The 20,595-nt window shown below is 42.5% G+C and overlaps 1 protein-coding gene across 1 annotated transcript in view; it reads left to right on the forward strand.

Moving 5' to 3' along the window:
* The window catches only part of LOC124131280 (aminopeptidase Ey-like), a 28,633-nt gene extending 15,561 nt beyond the window's left edge, over positions 1 to 13,072 (forward strand). The window contains exons 13-21 of the mRNA XM_046494452.2: positions 212 to 342; positions 1,231 to 1,286; positions 2,914 to 3,061; positions 4,027 to 4,106; positions 4,673 to 4,783; positions 5,692 to 5,859; positions 7,552 to 7,692; positions 10,180 to 10,258; positions 12,102 to 13,072. Coding sequence (XP_046350408.2) covers positions 212 to 342; positions 1,231 to 1,286; positions 2,914 to 3,061; positions 4,027 to 4,106; positions 4,673 to 4,783; positions 5,692 to 5,859; positions 7,552 to 7,692; positions 10,180 to 10,258; positions 12,102 to 12,239 — 1,052 coding nt within the window. The 3' untranslated portion in view covers positions 12,240 to 13,072. The remainder of the gene's footprint in view (positions 1 to 211; positions 343 to 1,230; positions 1,287 to 2,913; positions 3,062 to 4,026; positions 4,107 to 4,672; positions 4,784 to 5,691; positions 5,860 to 7,551; positions 7,693 to 10,179; positions 10,259 to 12,101) is intronic.
* Positions 13,073 to 20,595: the final 7,523 nt, after the last annotated feature.

Raw genomic sequence — 20,595 nt, forward strand, 5'->3', positions numbered from 1 at the left:
TTTGGGCCGCATTTATTTTGGTCTCAGAGGTATACCAGTGAAACCCCACCAGTTGCCATGACTACATGTCTATGTACTTCAGCTTTCTAGTTATGGATTTCACTCCAGTGGTAAACGTCTTAGACTTGCATCACGTCGTGGTATAACTGAAATAAGCGGCCTTAACCGAAACCCACTCACTCACTTACATTATAATGGTCGTGTTTTGAAGTGGAGCTGAACGTGGATGTGCCGAACGGTGGATGGATCCTAGTGAATATTCAGGAGTGTGGTTTCTTCAGGGTCAACTACGACACCAAGAACTGGAATAACATCATCAGCACTTTGTCATCAAACCATAAGGTAATTTGACACATTCCTACTATCTGTTTGATTCGCATTCGAGAAGTTGTTGAGTAAGTAAGAAAAAGTAAGAATCTACATCGAAACCTCGTTTTTGCAATAAACCAGAAGTTGTTATCCATAAAGTTGAACGTTTCTTCCATTCTTAATATGATAATGTCTAAACGGTAACACACGGTAATCCTCTCTGTGTCATGTTATGTCATCTTAAAATTATCAATGTGTATGAGAATCATCACAAATGGAATTCGCGTAGGAATACAACGCCAGAGTGAACTGCCCCGTTTAACATATAGTGTCAAATGATGTGCAGGCACTGTTCCTTTACTAAAGCATTTACAGATATGATAACTTGTACCTCCTGCTTTTCTTTGGGTGCTGGTGGGAGGGGGCGGTGGACGTTAGTCAAAGATGTTTGAGCAAGTGGGTATCTCTGCTGGATGCTTTCTTTTTATATTTGTTGACTTGTGAAATCAGTCAGATTGACTTATCGTATTGATAACACTATCTTTTATACATGTATGTATCCCTGATCCATTTGCAGGACATAATATCTCTCGAATCAACTAGTCAACAAACTAGCCGGCCAACCAACCAAATCAAATCAAATCAAATCAAATCAAACTGAATCGAATTCAAATTCGAATTCAAATTCAAATGCAAATTCAAATCAAATCAAAGTAGTACGAGAAGGGTAGAAGTATGCATATCGGCCAATCAAATTCTTTCCTAGTGTTATGACACACGTGCCAGGTTATGTTTCCTTGCGCACGTAGTACCACGTGGGTATTAAACATATGTTTTTTGAAGATATAAATTTGTCACGTGGATTTAATATAAATCATGTTGATATCTGCTTAAACAAAGTTGTATATTTTCGTTTTTCAGATGATAGACCCAATAAATCGGGCGCAGATTATCAACGACGCTTGGAACTTAGCCAAGTAAGTTGGAATATTTACATACACCTAACAACTAAGTGCACTGCATGATTTAGAAGGTGCTACAATCCGTTAGCGTGATATATCATACACAGTCGAGAGTAACGTCACTGAAAAGGATTCCCTCAACAGCATGCTGAAAGATGTTTACATTTTAAGTAATCAACTTTAATAATAATAATAACAATAATAATCATAATAACCTCGTGGAAGGTCAGGCCATCTCGTGAAAGGTCAGGTCTATGCGTACTTATACAGATGGAGGTCAGAATGACCAAAGAAGCATGTGAAGCATGTCAAGACGCCTGATGAAAACAAGGCATTCCACAGTTTTCTAAAACGAGCCAAGGATGTGGGACGTAATCTCAATGTCAGTGCAGATGGTACAGAAATGAATGTCAATCAAGCAAAGTGCCATGTCAAATCGACCCGACTGTTTTTCAAGGAGGGGCTTTCTGAACGACTACTGTATCGAGTTAATGAGCAGTATGTTGAAAAGAACACTAACCCTGCAGAGTCATTCGCATGGATGAAGTCGAATGGCCTGAAAAGTGAAACAGAAGACTTCCTTTTCGCTGCCCAGGGCCGTCAATGTGTGAATTTACATACAAATGTAAATATTAAATGTAGACTATGCGATTAATTTTATAAGACTGTCCAACACATTGTTAGTGGATGCCCAGCTTTGGCACGAATCCAGTATCTTCAGCGACATAATGACGCGGCTCGATCCGTTAATTACCGTCAACGCCATGCTTGTGGTTTTGACTCAGAGGTCTATCCATAGTACGACTCAGAATATGAAGAGGGCGTCATGGAAAATGACAATTATACCATTTTTTGGAATAGACCCGTATAGAGCCTAAGACCTATCAAGGCCTCTGTCCCTTTTGACACAAGTGTGGTGCACACGATTCAGGAAAAAGCATGGCTAATATGCGAAATGTCACGCTTGCATCCCAGGTACCAAGTTGTCCGACTCCCCATTGTTCTCGGTGCCTTAGGTTTGGTACCTCCCAATCTGTTGACTGACATTGGGATAGTACCCGGGTTTGCTACCAGGAATACAGCCCTTCAGACGATCTGGGTAATGCAGAAGGTTGCAGTGTTGGGGAGTCTTCACATTCTCCGAAAAGTTCTGGGTGGGTTTGACTAGGCAGCGCTTCCTGGGAGAAGTCCCATTCGCTGTCTGGGCTTCGTGTAGAGGGGTCAAGGGCCCTGAGCTGATGATGAGCCTAACCAGCCTGACTGCCAGGATCACCCAAACCCTCTTTGCTGCAATTTTTATTTTAATCTGTTAATAATAATAATAATAGTAATAAAAAATTAAGGACCAAAGCTACCTTATAGGGCGCTAGAAGGTTTATAGTCACACTCTCATCCGACCTGGTACCCATTAACTGATGGGTAAAGAGAAGGATGTTTCTAACAAAGACCCATGTCCGAAAAGACCCTACATTTTACATGTGGTACAGCGTGGGGAAGAACCAAAACACTTGAAAATCTCAGAAGTCAGTCTTGCTGGTCTCGGGCACCCATCCACCTACTCTCCGTGCGTAATGTTTGCCGCGATTAATCAGCGATTGGTATCAACTTGCACAATGTTATATACGTGTATATGTACTTCCAGGGCAGGGATGTTGGATCAGGTCACTGCACTCCGGACCGTCAATTATCTGAGCACAGATCTAGATTACGCTCCTTGGAGAGCCTTCAGCCGGGAACTTGGTTATGTGGACGCTATGTTGGAGCGTACCCAACTCTATGGAATGTTTGAGGTGATAAAGTCAGTTAGAACATAAATACATAAACAAAATCGCCTCGAGTCGATTACCAGATTGCAACTATTCCTATCGCCAAAGCTAGGTACCCGAATTTTAATTCATTCGGGACAGATAATCAGTAAATTCATCTCGTCGATAAGTATCTAATTATAGCACTGGTTATTTGCGGATGGACATACACAGGACCTTAAAGAGTATGTGCTCCCTTTTAAAGATGGGCGGTCTAACAGACAACCAAAGTGCTGTTTGAACAACTTTAATCCAACATGCCAATAATAACCAATCTAGTCCTCCTCTTAGTGTTGGTGACTTGTTTAAGTATATTTTGTCTTCAGTTTAAATGCTGAAAGACATTCGCCCTGTGAGGATTAGAATTGGTCCCTCACTACATCTACTTGATCATAAAAGCGATGGATCAGATTGTCAAGGTCTTGCATGACATGGGTAACACCATGCACTCGTACCTAAACGACGTGGACCGTAGGTCATGATTTCAGTCACTGGTTTGCCTGTAGAATTCTGATTATGTACAGACCGCCATGATATAGCTGGAATAGTGCCGACTGAATGTATTCACTCAGTCCATGAAGATCCGGGGTAGAATAGGTCTTCAGTATCCCATGCTTGCCGTAAAAGGCGACTATGCTTGTCGTAAGATGCGATTAATAGGATAGGGTGGTCAGGCCCGCTGACTTGGCTGATGCATGTCATCGTATCCCAATTGCGTGGGTCGATTGTCACGATGTCTGTCACTAGATCGTTTGGTCCAGACTCGATTATTTACAGACCGCCGTCATACAGCTTGAGTACGGCGTTAAACAACAAACACACAAAAGCGTTCACACGCTCACTCACTTGCCTCCTTGAACTGTGTGTATTACCAGTGTTCACAGTTACATAATACATGAGGATGGCACGACGCCGTAAACATTGTATACACTCATCATTATATATTTTAGGACTTCATGAAGAAGACCGTCAGCATCCCTTTTACAGCACTTGGTACAAACATCACCGAGGATATGGCGCCTATCGAAAAGTATGTTGAAGGATCATGGATGTTATCAAGCAGATGCAAACAGTCGTTTTACTTTACGCTAACAGTAAAATAAGGAGGAGGTAGATTTAAATGTTAAATTTTAAGGTTGAGGAAAGGTTTGAAATATTAGTCTGAAAATAAGTGACAAGCCATTTAAATGGCTACCAACATTTTTTGCTATTTTTGGACTCCTGTAATGGACAAATTCAAGTATGATTTAAATGAGTGAAAGAGGCAAATATTTTCAAACATCGAGTGTGCGGCGTTAAACAAGAAACAAACAAACAAACAAACAAGGGGAACAACTAAGCATGACCAAGTCCATGACCAAAGACGAATTTTATCATAGAATTATGTTGTACTGTTTGTTTGTACATCTGAGAAAAATAACAAGTTCATGATAAAAAAATAAGTGCACTTAATCCTCAAAATGTATTTGCTGAAATGAACAAGGTCTGATTCCCTTTCGTTTGAACGTTCATAATGGTTTGTGAAGATGACGCTTCTTAATTATGTGTATCCCTTGGCCGGAAAGAGCCCTTATCATTCCTTGGTCTACTTCGTAGGATTGAAATATCGCAGATGGTGTCGCTGGCATGCAACTATGACTACGAGGACTGCGTAGACACAGCTGTAAGACTGTTCTCCATCTGGATGGGGGATCACACAAACAACCCGTAAGTTGTACATTTATCAACATGCAGGTTTTATACACGATGACATTCAGAGGTTAGGTCGGTAGGGTACGTAACGTTCAAGGTTATTTCACTTATATTGCAAGGTGCATGCATGTGTTCGGGAGCTTTGTTGTACTGGCCCTGTTTGGTATCCTAACTCCGAGCCGACATTGTTTAATCCCCTAATGCCGAACGCAGAGCAAGGCAAGAGGACAACATGTACCATCTGGCAACGTCTTTCGGTGTGACGCGGCAGGAAATCGAACCTCAGACAGTCCGCTCTCCGGGCAGACCCTCTACCCGCTACTCCACGGATACTGTTTCTTCCAAAAGAGTGAGTGAGTGAGTGAGTGAATATGGTTTTACGCCGCTTTTAGCAATATTCCATCACGGCGGGGGACACCAGAAATGGGCTTCACACATTGTACCCATGTCGGGAATCGAACCCGGGTCTTCGGCGTGACGAGCGAACGCCTTAACCACTAGGCTACCCGACCGCCCCTCTTCCAAAAGAGATTCCACAGAGTCAAAGTAATGATCACGACAATTATGAATACTTTTCTAACTCAAATGCAACGGTAACTTATGTATTGATAACTGAAGTGAGTGAGTCGGATTTTACTGTAAGCTCGAGCCAATATCACGTGGCTTGGTGTGGGGTGTGGTGCGGTGGTGGTGTATGGTGTGTGGGGTGCTGGGGTGGTAGTGTAAGGTGCGCTGGTAGCGAGGACCCCAGAAACAAGCGTCTTTCACCACTCCTTTACAACTATGCTGGCTAACCGCTCCTTGTTAACTAACAATTTGAATTTATTATACTTTGTTGGTTGTCATGTATGAAACGAATTCAAACATGGATTCTTACCAGTGCTGTTCGAGCAGAGTGTTGACATGTTTTCGTCATGTTCCAGGATATATCCGGACCTGCGCAGTACCCTCTACTGCACAGCAGTTAGACACGGGAGTCAGGCACACTGGCAGTTTGTCTATGAGAGATATCACACGGAGCAGACCAGCTCGGAGAAGGACAGACTGAGACAGGCTCTGTCCTGCACCAGAGAACCCTGGCTACTGCAGAGGTGGGTGTGTCACTATTATACATACGTCTTTTTGACGATGGGATTGTTTCAGATGTTAAATCTTTGTTCTAGGGGGCGGTGGGGTAGCTTTGTGGTTAAAGCGTTCGCTCGTCACGCCGAAGACCCGGGTTCGATTCCCGACATGGGTACAATGTGTGAAGCCCATTTCTGGTGTCCCCCGCCGTGGTGTTGCTGAAATATTGCTAAAAGTGACGTAAAACTAAGCTCAATTACTCAGATCTTAAACAAATGCGACACAACCCTTTCCATAATAAAAGAACCTAATTAAGAGAGTCCACTGTATACCGATTACAGTGGAGGAGGCGGGTGGCCCAGCCGTCTAAAGCGCTGCAATTCGCTTTGCTGAGTTGTGTGTCTCGGGCAGGCCAAAAAACCTATGATCGTGGGTTCGGATCCAGTTTCATCCTGATTAGTGAGTGAGTGAGTGAGTATGATTTTACGCCGCTTTTAGCAAGATTCCAGCAATATCACGGCGGGGGACACCAGAAATGGGCTTCACACATTGCACCATGTCGGGAATCGAACCCGGGTCTTCGGCGTGACGAGCGAACGCTTAAACCACTAGGCTACCCGACCGCCCCTCGTCCTGATTAGGTTTCTAAGCTTTAAACACCATTTCGGTGTTCAGACCGGCATGGCCATGGGCTCTCCTCCCACATCCAGCTGATTTGGGGATAAAACAAAAATTAATTAATTAAAATCGAAACATAACCGTGATTGTGCGGAGCTCAAGATTCATCCACGTCTCATCACATATATGTAAACTACTATTTACAAAACATAACGTATTGAATTCACACAATGTTTATATTTACAAGTCTTTGTTTCACATTTCCTGATAAAATATTACCCTTAGTAGTCTGTAATGTCAAAGTAAGCACGTCGTTATTAAGTTCATTACTGTGTTTTACAACGATAGACGTTATGTTGTTAACGTTTATTTAGTGAATGAAGGCAGGTCAACGCCGCTTTTAGCAATATGCCAGTGATATCACAGCTGACGACACCAGAAAGAAGTTTCAAACACAGAACTACAAAATGCAGAAATATTGAAATACAGACAAAGTGTGTTTGCGAGGAAAGACAAATTGCCCGATAATAATCCCTCTTTAAAGGTAGCAATCGATCGTTCTCTCCAAACGTTTCTTAATCCTTAAGCGAGGCGTTTAGCGTCTTTAGTGTCACTGATATTTTCTACTGTAAGGGTCCGCGGTTGTGAATAGCATGAAGAGTTGGAGAGTGAGTGAGTATAGTTTTACGCCGCTTTCAGCAATATTCTAGCAATATCACGGCGGGGGACACCTGAAAGGGGCTTCACACATTTTACCCATGTGGGAATCGAACCCGGGCAGGCGTGACGAGAGAACGCTTTAACCACCAAACTACCACATCGACCATCCAGAATTGTAGTTATAACACCGATTTATGGCGCAGCAACGGTATAACATTGTGACGAATTTAGATCATATTGTAAGTACCAATCTTCCAGCCCTTATATGGGGGCGGCGTGGTAGTCTTGTGGTAAACGCGTTCGCTCGTCACGCCGAAGACCCGGGTTCGATTCCCCACATGGGTACTTGGGTACCATACTCACTCACTCACCTTAGGTATTGCTTTGTCGACTTTGAGTATGTCTTGCACTTAAGTGTCATTGTTTCTTTCTTATTTTAGAGTGCTGGAAATGTCCCTAAATTCAAGTGAGGTCAAAGGCCAGGACGTGTTGTCCACTGTCACATACGTGGCGAACAGCCGGTGGGGACGGGAGCTCGCCTGGAACTTTGTCAAGCATCACTTTGCTCGCCTTGGTTCTGCGTATGTTATTTGCTCCGTCAAACACTCGTCTTCCAATTGTTTTCACACGGGGTCATTTCCCACAGAATCAGTTGACCATTGTATTGTCAAAGTAAAGAGTTCAAGAGAACGAGCTGAACTTTCTCTTATACAAAGTAAAGTGTCCCTGAGAAGCAGTTGATCTTTCTATTGCGCATAGTAAAGTGCCCCAGAAGACCATTTGGCCATTGTATTGTACAATTTTAAGTGTCACAGAGGACCATGTATTGGCCATTGTATTGTCTGAGTAAGGTGCCCCAGAGGACCATTTGGCCATTGTATTGTGCAATGTTAAGTGTCACAGAGGACCATGTATTGGCCATTGTATTGTCTGAGTAAGGTGCCCCAGAGGACCATTTGGCCATTGTATTGTGCAATGTTAAGTGTCACAGAGGACCATGTATTGGCCATTGTATTGTCTGAGTAAGGTGCCCCAGAGGACCATTTGGCCATTGTATTGTGCAATGTTAAGTGTCACAGAGGACCATGTATTGGCCATTGTATTGTCAGAGTAAGGTGCCCCAGAGGACCATTTGGCCATTGTATTGTCAGAGTAAAGTGTTCGAGAGGACCATTTGGCCATTGTATTGTCAGAGTAAGGTGCCCAAAAGGACCACTTGGCCATTGGATTGTCAGAGTCAAGTGTCCCAGAGGACCACTTGGCCATTGTATTGTCAGAGTAAGGTGCCCTACAGGACCACTTGGGCATTGGATTGTCGGAGTAAAGTGCCCAAGAGGACCATTTGGCCATTGTATTGTCAGAGTAAAGTGTCCCAGAGAACCACTTGGCCATTGTATTGTCAGTGTAAAGTATCCCAGAGGACCATTTGGCCATTGCATTGTGCAATGTTAAGTGTCCCAGAGGACCATTTGGCCATTGTATTGTCAAAGTAAGATGCCCCAGAGAACCACTTGGCCAGTGTGTTGTCAGAGAAAGGTGCCCCAAAGAACCACTTGGCCATTGTATTGTCAGAGTAAAGTGTCCCAGAGAACCACTTTGCCATTGTATTGTCAGAGTAAAGTGTCCCAGAGAACCACTTGGCCATTGCATTGTCAGAGTAAGGTGCCCCAGAGAACCACTTGGCCATTGTATTGTCAGAGTAAAGTGTCCCAGAGAACCACTTGGCCATTGCATTGTGCAATGTTAAGTGTCCCAGAGGACCATTTGGCCATTGTATTGTCAAAGTAAGATGCCCCAGAGAACCACTTGGCCAGTGTGTTGTCAGAGAAAGGTGCCCCAAAGAACCACTTGGCCATTGTATTGTCAGAGTAAAGTGTCCCAGAGAACCACTTGGCCATTGCATTGTCAGAGTAAGGTGCCCCAGAGAACCACTTGGCCATTGTATTGTCAAAGTAAAGTGTCCCAGAGAACCACTTGGCCATTGTATTGTCAGAGTAAGGTGCCCAAGAGAACCACTTGGCCATTGTATTGTCAGAGTAGGGTGCCCGTGAGAACCACTTGGCCATTGTATTGTCAGAGTAAAGTGTTCCAGAGAACCACTTGGCCATTGTATTGTCAGAGTAAAGTGTTCCAGAGGACCAGTTGACCATTGCGTTAGTGTACTGCGTATGGGCACCAGAGAATGGTGTCATGAAACATGCATTCTTTCAATGCTTTAAAACGTGATGAAAGTATTGCAACAATTTACTGTTGTACCAAATACTGATGATGAGGGATCCTTGATAGAATTGGTCCCCAGCAACATAAGCTTTTGATGTCATTTATTTGTTAGTTGTTATTGAACTCTGCACTCAGCAATATTCCAGCTATATGGCGGCTGTCTGTAAATAGGCGAGTCTGGACCAGACAATCCAGTGTCTGACATCAGGAGCACAGATCAACGCAATTGGGATACGACGACAAGCATCAACCAAGTCAGCGAGTCTCACCACCCGATCCGGTTAGTCGCCTCTAACGACAAGCATTGGTTGCTGAAGACCAATTATAACCCGGATCTTCACTTGTCATACGAGGTGACTCGGGTGGCCGGACTCGGTGTGTGTGTGACCGACCCCCAACGGCGTGGGACGTTGCTCATATTAGCAATCACTGGTTTGTCTGGTACAGACTTTAATATATACAGGTGTCCGTCATATAGTGAGTGAGTGAGCGAGTTGGGTTTAACTCCGTTTTTAACACTATTCGAGTCATATCACGGCGTGTCAGCTTAATGTGGGAGGAAAGCCCGAAGTGATGCAGGTCTCGGGCGTTTACCACTTCGGCGAAACCCACGAGCACGGGTATGGTGCTTACAAACCTAGAAACATAATCGGGGCGAACCGGGATTCGAACCCACGATCATAGGTTTCTGGCGAGCCCAAGGGACGCAACACTGCACAGCGAATTGCGGCGCCTTAGACGACTGGGCCGCCTGTGCCCTCTCCGTCATATAGCCTCAATAGTATTAGGTGCGACGTTAATAACAACAAACATGATATAGTGTTTCATAACTATCTGTTGTTTTACAGAATAACGACACGATCCGGGCTCTACCGAGTAATCCAAGACATTTCTGAGAAGTATAACACAGAACAAGAATATAAGAAGGTGTGATTATTGTTAGTACAAATCCTAACCCCTTCAGACCGCCTCCGTGGTCCAGTGGTGGTGCGCCCACCTGGAGAGCAGAAGGTCCTGGGTTCGATCCCCGGCCGCGTCATACCAAAAGACGTAAAAAGATGGTACTTGTTGTTACCCTGGCTGGCGCTTTGCATTAAGGGACTAAAACGAGGACTGGTCGGCTCAATGTCAATGTATAAGCAGTGCTTGGAATGCGCGTTACATGACTACCTTTAATGTAAACTTGCCCATTCACAGGGAACGAGTCTATGTCCTCTGTCCTCCATGTTTGTTTAGGTAACCGGTATATAAAGAGAGCTGGGTGGTGGCGCTGGACTGATTTCGTGTCATCGTGCCACGATGGCGTGGGCAGCTTTTCAAGTTGTGGTATTTTAAACGCTTAAAACAGGCGTTAAAATGTGTGACAACGCGACAATGCTGCAACGTGACATATTGTGACCTTAAAAAATGTTGCGTTGTCGCATTGTCGCCCTTTGGTAAAATAAAACATATTATTCAAAGCGCGACAATGCGGTAACGCGACAATGCGATAACGCGACAATGCGACAAGTGGTCAAAATGTCATATGTTCGCATTGTCGCGCTTCGGTAAAGTTTGACACTTTTTGACGCCTTGTACATTATGATGCTAGTTAAAGCAGCTCTTGTTTCTCTAGCACAATACTGTCAAGTGCTAGTTAAAACACTACACTGGGGGCGTATGCAGTAAGGGAATCATGTTTAACGTATTAATGTAACGTGGAGTTTCAGTGTTACAAGCCCGTATCGCTTTCTGTAGCACGAGAGGCTTGAATGATGACAATGACTTATAGCAATCTTAGACATAGCAGATTACTATCTTAAATTCCTTCGTGAATGCGTCACGGGGCTGTATACAGTACGTTTTTCCATCCCCTGAAAAACGATCATTCTTGTTTGTTAGTTTGTTGTTTAACGCCGCACTCAGCAATATTCCAGCTTTATGACCACCGTCTGTAAATAATCGAATCCGGACATAACAACCCAGTGATTGACGCAATACAATGACATGCAATCAACCAAATCAGCGAGCCTGAACTCTCGATCGCGCCAAACATCGCTATATATTACATTATCATCCAAAACTGGCTCCCACAGGAGATATCGCTTGGGTGAGATCAAGCGATATCTACACTGTAGATATCGCTGCAATGAAATTGCATCACAATGCTTTGCAGACCATTGTGACGTCATTGGCTACCATGACGTCACATTCAAATGACATCACTAATGGCTCTGCTACTGAAGCTGCTAGCAGTACTTTTTACACTTAAGACACTGCATATTAATGTCTACAAACTGAAAAAGTTGGAAGAATATGATGTTGGATGATAAATAAAATCTCACCAGAGTGTCTTTTGATATCAAATATATCAACAGTCGTTGATAATAGTGGGAAAAATCCTCGGCAAGCCTCGGAGTTTTCCCACTTTTATCAACTCGTGTTTGATATATTTGATATCAAAAGACACTCTGGTGAGATTCTCTATGTAAACTACGGTTATAACGAACACGCTTATAACGATCCGACGGATATAACGAACTTCCTTTTTGGTCGCGACTACTTGCAGTAGTCATGCTGTATATGTACTTATAACGAACTACGGTTATAACGAACTAAAATTAGTAGTCCCTTTGTGTTCGTTATAACCGTAGTTCACTGTATATGCGAAAAGCTTCTAATCCGGACCTTCACGAGGGTTGTATGTATTCACGGGTGATAGATGGACGCAGTATATACAAACCCTTGACTTTACAATGGTCATGTTCAGGACAATGAATCAATGTTTCAGGTGGAGGACTTTATGAACAGTGGCGATGATGTGTCCGAGGCTGGGACGGCGTTTAAGGAAGTTCTGGATAGAACAACTACAAATATCAACTGGTTGACGAAGAATTATGTCGTATTTGAGACATGGCTCAAGTCCTAGACGAAAGATGCAAACTCGCCTCGAATGACTTTCTTTACAATCGCTTGTGCTCTTTGTAAATCACTGAACATTGAAGCTCTTCTGCTACGATTAAGTGATCAAAGTGTAAAATAATTCAATTTGTTTGTTTGTTGTGTAACGCCGCAGTCAGCGATATGATGGCGGTCTGTAAATAATGGAGTCTGGAAAAGACAATACAGTGATTGATGTCATGAGCATCGATCCACGCAATTGGGCAAATTGTTTGCCATTTTCAGGCAGTTTGTAAATGGCCTGATTCACTAAGGCAATTCAAAAATCGCCTAAATATTTCAATCATTATATTAATTGGCTGTACAATCTGTCCATTTATTTAAGAAGTTGAAAACAATGATATCTTATTGCAATCGTTTCAATTTTGAATTTCATCACCCAGAAACTGAAAATGATACGATTAAAAGTAAACGAAGTCAATGTATTTTTAAAATATTTTTATTTTCGTACAACATTTTAAAAACAACACATGAATCCTTCAGGACGCCCACTGTAACACGAGTAGCATGTTACGTTGAACATATTTTTCTCTCATGTTCATGAGCCGGTGGCCGTGAATGTATCACACTACTTGACTTGGATACCGATACTGCATGCTGTATTCAGTTTGATTCAGAACCATTGTGTTTGTATTGATGACAGAGCATGCGAGGAAGGTCAGAACTCTGTACTGTGATGGGTACCATGCACTACATGAACCGAAGGCTCTCAGGAGTTTGACATATTCATTACGTGTACAACAACATAAGCACTGTGCAACTGTGGATAATAAAGAATAGTCATGTCAGGCATTGTGACGATTATTATTGTTTGTTTTGATATATAGGGAACAAAAAAGTAGAAGTAAAATAAGTTCCTCAAAAGCCAGACGACGTAATGTAGCGGCGTAGTGATGTTTGTGTTAGTTGTGGTGGTGATGGTGCTGATTTTTGTGTTGATTGTGGTGATAGTGTTGCTGTTGTTTGTATTGATTGTGTTGGTGGTGACGGTGGTGGTGTGGTGATGACGGTGGTGGTTATGGTGTTGGTGGTGATTGTGGAGGTGATGGTGGTGGTGGTGACGGTGGTGGTGATGATTGTAGTGTTGTTGGTGGTGGTGTGGTGATGATGGTGGTGGTGATGGTGGTGGTGACGGTGTTGGTGTTGGTGGTGATGTGGTAATGGTGGTGTTGGTAGTGATTGTGGTGGTGACAGTGGTGGTGATGGTGGTGGTGGTGATGGTGGTGATGTGGTGATGGTGGTGGTGATTGTGGTGGTGACAGTGGTGGTGATGGTGGTGGTGGTGATGGTGGTGGTGATTGTGGTGGTGATGATGGTGATTGTGGTGGTGGTGATGATGGTGGTGGTGGTGATGGTGGTGGTGATTGTGGTGGTGATGATGGTGATTGTGGTGATGGTGATGGTGGTGTGGTTATGTGGTGTTGGTGGTGATTGTGGTGGTGGTGGTGGTGATGGTGGTGGTGATTGTGGTGGTGTGGTGATTGTGGTGGTGATGATGGTGATTGTGGTGATGGTGATGGTGGTGTGGTTATGTGGTGTTGGTGGTGATTGTGGTGGTGTGGTGGTGATTGTGGTGGTGTGGTGGTGATGGTGGTGGTGATGGTGATGGTGGTGGTGATGATGGTGGTGGTGACGGTGGTGGTGATGGTGGTGGTGGTCACGCTGGTGGTGGTGGTGGTGATAGTGATGATGGTGGTGACGGTGGTGGTGGTGACGGTGGTGGTGGTGGTGATGATGGTGGTTGTGGTGATTGTGGTGGTGATGATGGTGATTGTGGTGATGGTGATGGTGGTGTGGTTATGTGGTGTTGGTGGTGATTGTGGTGGTGTGGTGATGATGGTGGTGGTGATGGTGATGGTGGTGGTGGTGGTGATGGTGGTGTGGTGATGGTGGTGGTGATGATGGTGATGATGGTGGTGGTGTGGTGATGGTGTTGGTAATGGTGGTGGTGTGGTGATGATGGTGGTGTGGTTATGGTGGTGGTGGTGATGGTGGTGTGATGTTGGTGGTGATGATGGTGGTGGTGGTGACGGTGGTGGTGATGGTGTTTGTGACAGTTGTGGTAATGGTGGTGGTGGGTTGTCTGATCCAAACATTATTTTCACGCAGTCGTCATAAAGCTGACATTTTCTTGCATAAATGCTTCTTGGACAACAGTATTCCTTCAAAAAGTTAAAAATCGCAGCCACTGAAGCCCATTAAATGGCAAGATGGAAATTATAAAATTTGTTTACGAGACTATTTGTTATGACGTTACAAACAATACCACGATCTACCTAGCTCAATGACTGATGCGCAGGATCGTGTGTTTTTTAATTCCTATAAGCTACACACTGATAGAGCGACATTATTATCTGGGTAGTCAGGCTCGGTCACTTGCCTTCCAACGTTTCAATGTGCCCCGATGGGGTGGATCTTTACTCATGATTTTAGGCATTGGTTTGGCTTGTCCAGATTCGATTTACAAGTCACATGAATATAGATGGAGGATTGTTGACTGCCGCGTTAAACATTATCTAGCCCAACACTTATTGATTGCCTCGATGCTTTTGTGCTTCCACCATCAGAGGCCATACAGTGATGCCATACAGTTACGTCATTACGTGATGCCATACAGTTATGTCATACATTGCTGCCATACAGTGATGCCATACAGTGACGTCATACAGTTGTGTCATACAGTGACGTCATACAGTGATGCCATACAGTGACGTCATACAGTGATGCCATACAGTCACGTCATACAGTGATGCCATACTGTGACGTCATACAGTGATGTCGTACACTGACGTCATACAGTGATGACATACAGTTAGTCATACAGTGGTGTCATACAGTGATGTCATACACTGACGTCATACAGTGATGCCATACACTGATGTCATACAGTGATGCCATACAGTGACATCATACAGTGATGACATACAGTGAAGTCATACAGTGATGTCATACAGTGATGTCATCCTCTGACGTCATACAGTGATGCCATACAGTAACGTCATACAGTGATGCCATACAGTGATGTCATACACTGACGTCAAACAGTGATGACATACAGTGAAGTCATACAGTGATGTCATACACTGACGTCATTCAGTGATGCCATACAGTGATGTCATACAGTGACTTCATAAAGTGATGCCATACAGTGATGCTGATCCCAGCAGCCAAATTGTGATGAAACCGTCAGCAGCCATACAAGATGGAGATCATGACACCTTTAGATGGAGATCATGACAGATACACATAGTCGACTCTAGATGGAGATCATGGCAGATACACACGGACACCTCTACATTGAGATCATGACAGATACACACAGACACCTGTAGATGGAGATCATGACAGAGATACACACGGACAACTCTTGATGGAGATCATGACAGATACACGTGGACACCTCTTGATGGAGATCAAGGCAGATACACACGGACACCTCTAGATGGAGATCATGACAGATATTGAGATTACTACACGAGTGTCTGTCAGATAGCATTGATCTTACAACGAGTTGAGGAGATCATGGCATATACAGACGGGAACACCTCTAGGTGGAGATCATGAGAGATAGACACGGACACCTCTAGACTGAGATCATGGCAGATACACAGGGACATCTTGAGATGGAGATCATGGCAGAAGCACAGGGACATCTCTAGATGGAGATCATGACAAATACACACGGACCCCTCTACATGAAGATCATGACAGATACACACGGACCCCTCTACGCGTACGTGGAGATCATGGCAGATACATGCAGACACCTCTAGATGGAGATCATGACAGATACACGCAGACACCTCTAGATGGAGATCATGACAGATACACGCGGACACCTCTTGATGGAGATCATGACAGATACACGCGGACACCTCTTGATGGAGATCAAGGCAGATACACACGGACACCTCTAGATGGAGATCATGACAGATATTGAGATTACTACACGAGTATCTGTCAGATAGCATTGATCTTACAACGAGTTGATTCAAAACGTATCTAACGAGCGAAAGCGAGTTAGATACGCTTTGTAACAACAAGTTGTAAGATACGCTTTGTAACAACAAGTTGTAAGATCAATGGTATCTGACAGGCACGAGTGCAGTAATCTGTTTCTTACACACCCTAAAATCGCACCTTTTTAGCATCGAACCGATGAATTTTGTCTATTCTCATGATTGCAGCAGCGCATTAATACATAACAGAACTGTCATAAGTAACGTCATCCTATGTACTGCTTACTACTCATAAATAATGTGACCCTACACAAAAAGGTTTCCGTCCTATCTGTGGATTATCAAGGCGATGATGCAAATGCAAACTAGACAAAAACCAAGAAGACGCTGGGTGCCAAAGTTTACACCTCAAAGAAATTACCAAATATGTACAACAATGTTTACTTCCGTATGACATCACTACCGGTGACCGACTTTTACAAAATGGCGTGTTCACTGACAACAGTACGCGGGATTTCCAGAGGAGGTTTTCGTTGATTGAGGGATCGTATACACATGAATGTGTCACGTAATCAATCAGAAACATTCTGACAATCTGCGTACTGTTATTTATTTACCACGTTTTCCAATGTAACAAATAGAATTTGTCAGAAGTGCAGATAACTACCGTCATCGTTGTGCGTGATTTAGCGTCAGTCATGACGTCACACACGACGGAAACTTTTACGGCTTCTGTTGAATTTACCACATCATTGTAATGTATATATGTGTAATTCCATAATTAGTGCAACGATACTCTTCCCATGAATATTCTCAAACGCGTGATCGAGCCAATGTATGCAAGAAATGGACGACAGTACCTCAAAAAATGCTACACGGTGTAAAAGCTGAATTTTGCTTTGTTTACATTTCAGCAAGTGCAGTTTTCCGAGCACAGTTTTCGTTTCCATACCTAATTTATTTCGCATGATTTCATCTAGATAATTTGCATTGGTGACAAAGACCATTTATCCATTGTTTCGAAAATGTATGAGGAATTCGGGGATGCATGCATAGCAGCTGAGTTTAAAATATACCTGATCGAATAGGCGTCTCATAACCGGCATTTTGTAAACACAATCCAATATGGCGTTACGTACACTTCGGCGACCTTGATTTGATACCCGTGATCGCAAATATGCTATTTTTCTACTTTAATTATTCGAGTAAATATCCGATATTCAAACACACAGTAAATATTTATATGACGCCGTGAATTGTGATTAGGCGAGATTTACAATGTACCTAACTTTCAGTCACTTTCAGTAATTTTGAATTGCCTAAAATGACAGTAAATGATAACAGAAGGGGGAATTCAAAATTGTGAAGTGTATTAGTCTGCGTGATGTATTTCAAATTTTATTCGATTTCGAAGTGAGGGTTGAAGAGGAGGGACATATGTGTCGCTGTGGCATCCAGGGGGTTTACAGTCAGAACAAAACGATAAATGTTGACATAACAACAGATAATGTAACTAATAATAATAACAAACAAACTCGCAGACGAGGAAGAGTTTGTTTATTTTTATTATTAATTACACGGTCCTGTTGTTCAATACAGACGTAGGTGAACATTCGAATGAAGCACGAGCAACTTATGAATGACTTACAAACAGGAAAGTAGTCCGCCATCATCTGACCCAGGTCATCACCATGGAGTAGCCAATCACGGGCCTGGAATTCGTTCTCACACATATGTTTGATACCAGTTATCTCAAATGAGTTTCTCACCCACAGGTGTGTAAGAAACACTTGATCACCTCTTGATGGAGATCATGACAGATACGAGGTGGTCGGGTAGCTTAGAGGTTAAAGCGTTCGCTCGTCACGCCGAAGACCCGGGTTCGATTCCCGACATTGGTACAATGTGTGAAGCCCCTTTCTGGTGTCCCCCTCCGTGATGTTGCTGGAATATTGCTAAAAGCGGCGTAAAACCATACTCACTCACTCACTCATGACAGATACACGCGGTCGCTTCTAGATGGAGATCATGACATATACCTTACCAGTTGATATACTGTTGTACATGCACAGGGCATGAAGTCATTCCCACAGATGACATCCTTGCTTTGGCGCGCGTTTAGTGATGCACCGAACCTCCTTGGTCATGTAGACAAAGCGTCCGACCACGAATCAGAATGTCCGTTGTTCGAATCCTATAACGGGAATGTTATGACTGCAACATACACGTTAAAGGGGCCATTTTACATGGTGCATGTCGCGGCAGTTGGGGGAATTGGTGTACACACTGGTCAAAAGATGTCAACGCTGAGTGGAGTTTAAAGGACAAATATGAAATACAAATATACAAGTTCGTGATCATATATATAATAAACATATACCTCCACTGGTAGGAAAATTCACAATGACAGTTACAAACACACAGACACCATTTATGGGATAAAGATAAGTAAATAAGATAAATATTATGTGTGAAACAATTAATATTTTGTTCAACTGAATTGTACCTGTAACCTCTTTGAACGTGTGTACATTGTACCGTTTACTCGACTCTATGACAGGCTAACTTGTAACTTGATTTATAAATGAATAGATTATTGTGTGCTGGATTTAGGCCACTGATCATTAATTATATCACCATAAATGTCAGAATATAGAATGTAAACATGTTTTGGTAATATAATAAATTTGAAAAGTAAACAAGGAAGAAAAAATAACCTAAACGAACATGTTCTGACAAGGATATTGCAACACGAATATGCTTTTCATGTGCTGAGCGAGACGCATTCAGATCACATGCCCGTGAATGCTATAATATCTCGACCAAGTAAAAATGACATGTCAATAAACCAGCACGACGCAGCACGTGCACCACAGTGCGAACAGCATGACCCGACGCGCTTCGTGTGCGATGCATTCCTTAACCACCTCAGCAATGAACAATCTTTTAATATAGAGACATTCAAAAAGGCAGATGAACATGACATTGAGAACAGTGTTGAACTATTACAATTAGCTGTTAGTGAATCACGTGTCAAGACAGGTTTTTATTCTACTACTGGAAAAAGAACCAAGATAAATTAATCAGCAACCACAATGATTTGACGAGAGCTGCCATAGCGCTAAAAAGAACAAATATATAACGTTTAACCTTTTCAGAAAGACAGATAATACGGAATATTTTACAGAATATATATCTTTGAAGAATCATTTTAGAAGTTTGTGCAAAGGAATTTGAGAATAAGATTATGGAGGATATTTCTAAAGCAGAACAAGACAAAGATTGTAAAATATTCTGGAAACTAATTAAGAAACTATGTGGATCTTACCAACACTTAAGGCAAGAAATAACAGGAGAAGAATGGCTGACCTATTTTAAGACACTTTTAAATCCAGAGATAGAATCAGATGCTGCGTTTAACGAATATGTCAAGAATTACATTATAGATCATAACTTTGCTAATTGTGAGAAATGTGCACAGTGTGATGGCTTAATAGGAGGTGTAATAACTGAAGAAGAAATAAAACATGCAGTGAAAAAACTGAAAACTGGGAAATCTCGAGGAATGGATGGTCTCCCACCTGAAATATCTAAAGAATCTTGTAATATCATAATGCCTTATTTATTTATACTTTTTAATGAAGTATTAAAGAAGGAACATTTTCCACAGCCTTGGAATAATGGGCTTTTTACCATTCTCTTTAAGCAAGGAAGTAGAACTGACCCACGTAATTATAGAGGTATCATCCTCCTAAATATTATGGGGGAAATCTTTACATCAGTACTTAATACAAGACTTACTCTTTGGTTTGAACTTCAAAATTGCATATCCGAATCACAGTTTGGTTTCAGAGAGGGTCATTCCACTATTGATAATATATTTGTTCTTCATTCACTGGCACATAAAACTTTTAAGGAAAAAAGGAGGTAGATTTTACTGTTTGTTTATTCATTTTAAGAAAGCTTTTGATATGGTTGATAGGACAAAAATACTGTATTTAGGCTTGACACAATGCATCCGTGGAAATATATTTAATGTACTTAAACGTATGTATATCAACGTTAATGCTTCTGTGAAGCTTAGTTCTTCGCATGTTACCGATTTATTTTACACCTCACGCGGTGTTAGACAAGGATGTATGCTTTCACCGCTACTGTTTTTGATATACATAGACTAACTAGTAAATGTGATGAAGAGTGATTACACTCGTGGTATCTTCATTGATTGTGATATTAATGAAATATTTTTACTCTATTTGCAGATGATGCGTCCATACTTGCTGATTCTATTATAAATCTGCAAAACAAAATAACAAGTTTAGAAAGATACTGCTATAAATGGGAACTTACAGTAAACATTCTAAA

Source organism: Haliotis rufescens, unplaced genomic scaffold (assembly GCF_023055435.1).
Source record: "Haliotis rufescens isolate VD_foot unplaced genomic scaffold, xgHalRufe1.0.p SCAF_14, whole genome shotgun sequence".
Classification (NCBI taxonomy): Eukaryota; Metazoa; Mollusca; class Gastropoda; order Lepetellida; family Haliotidae; genus Haliotis; species Haliotis rufescens.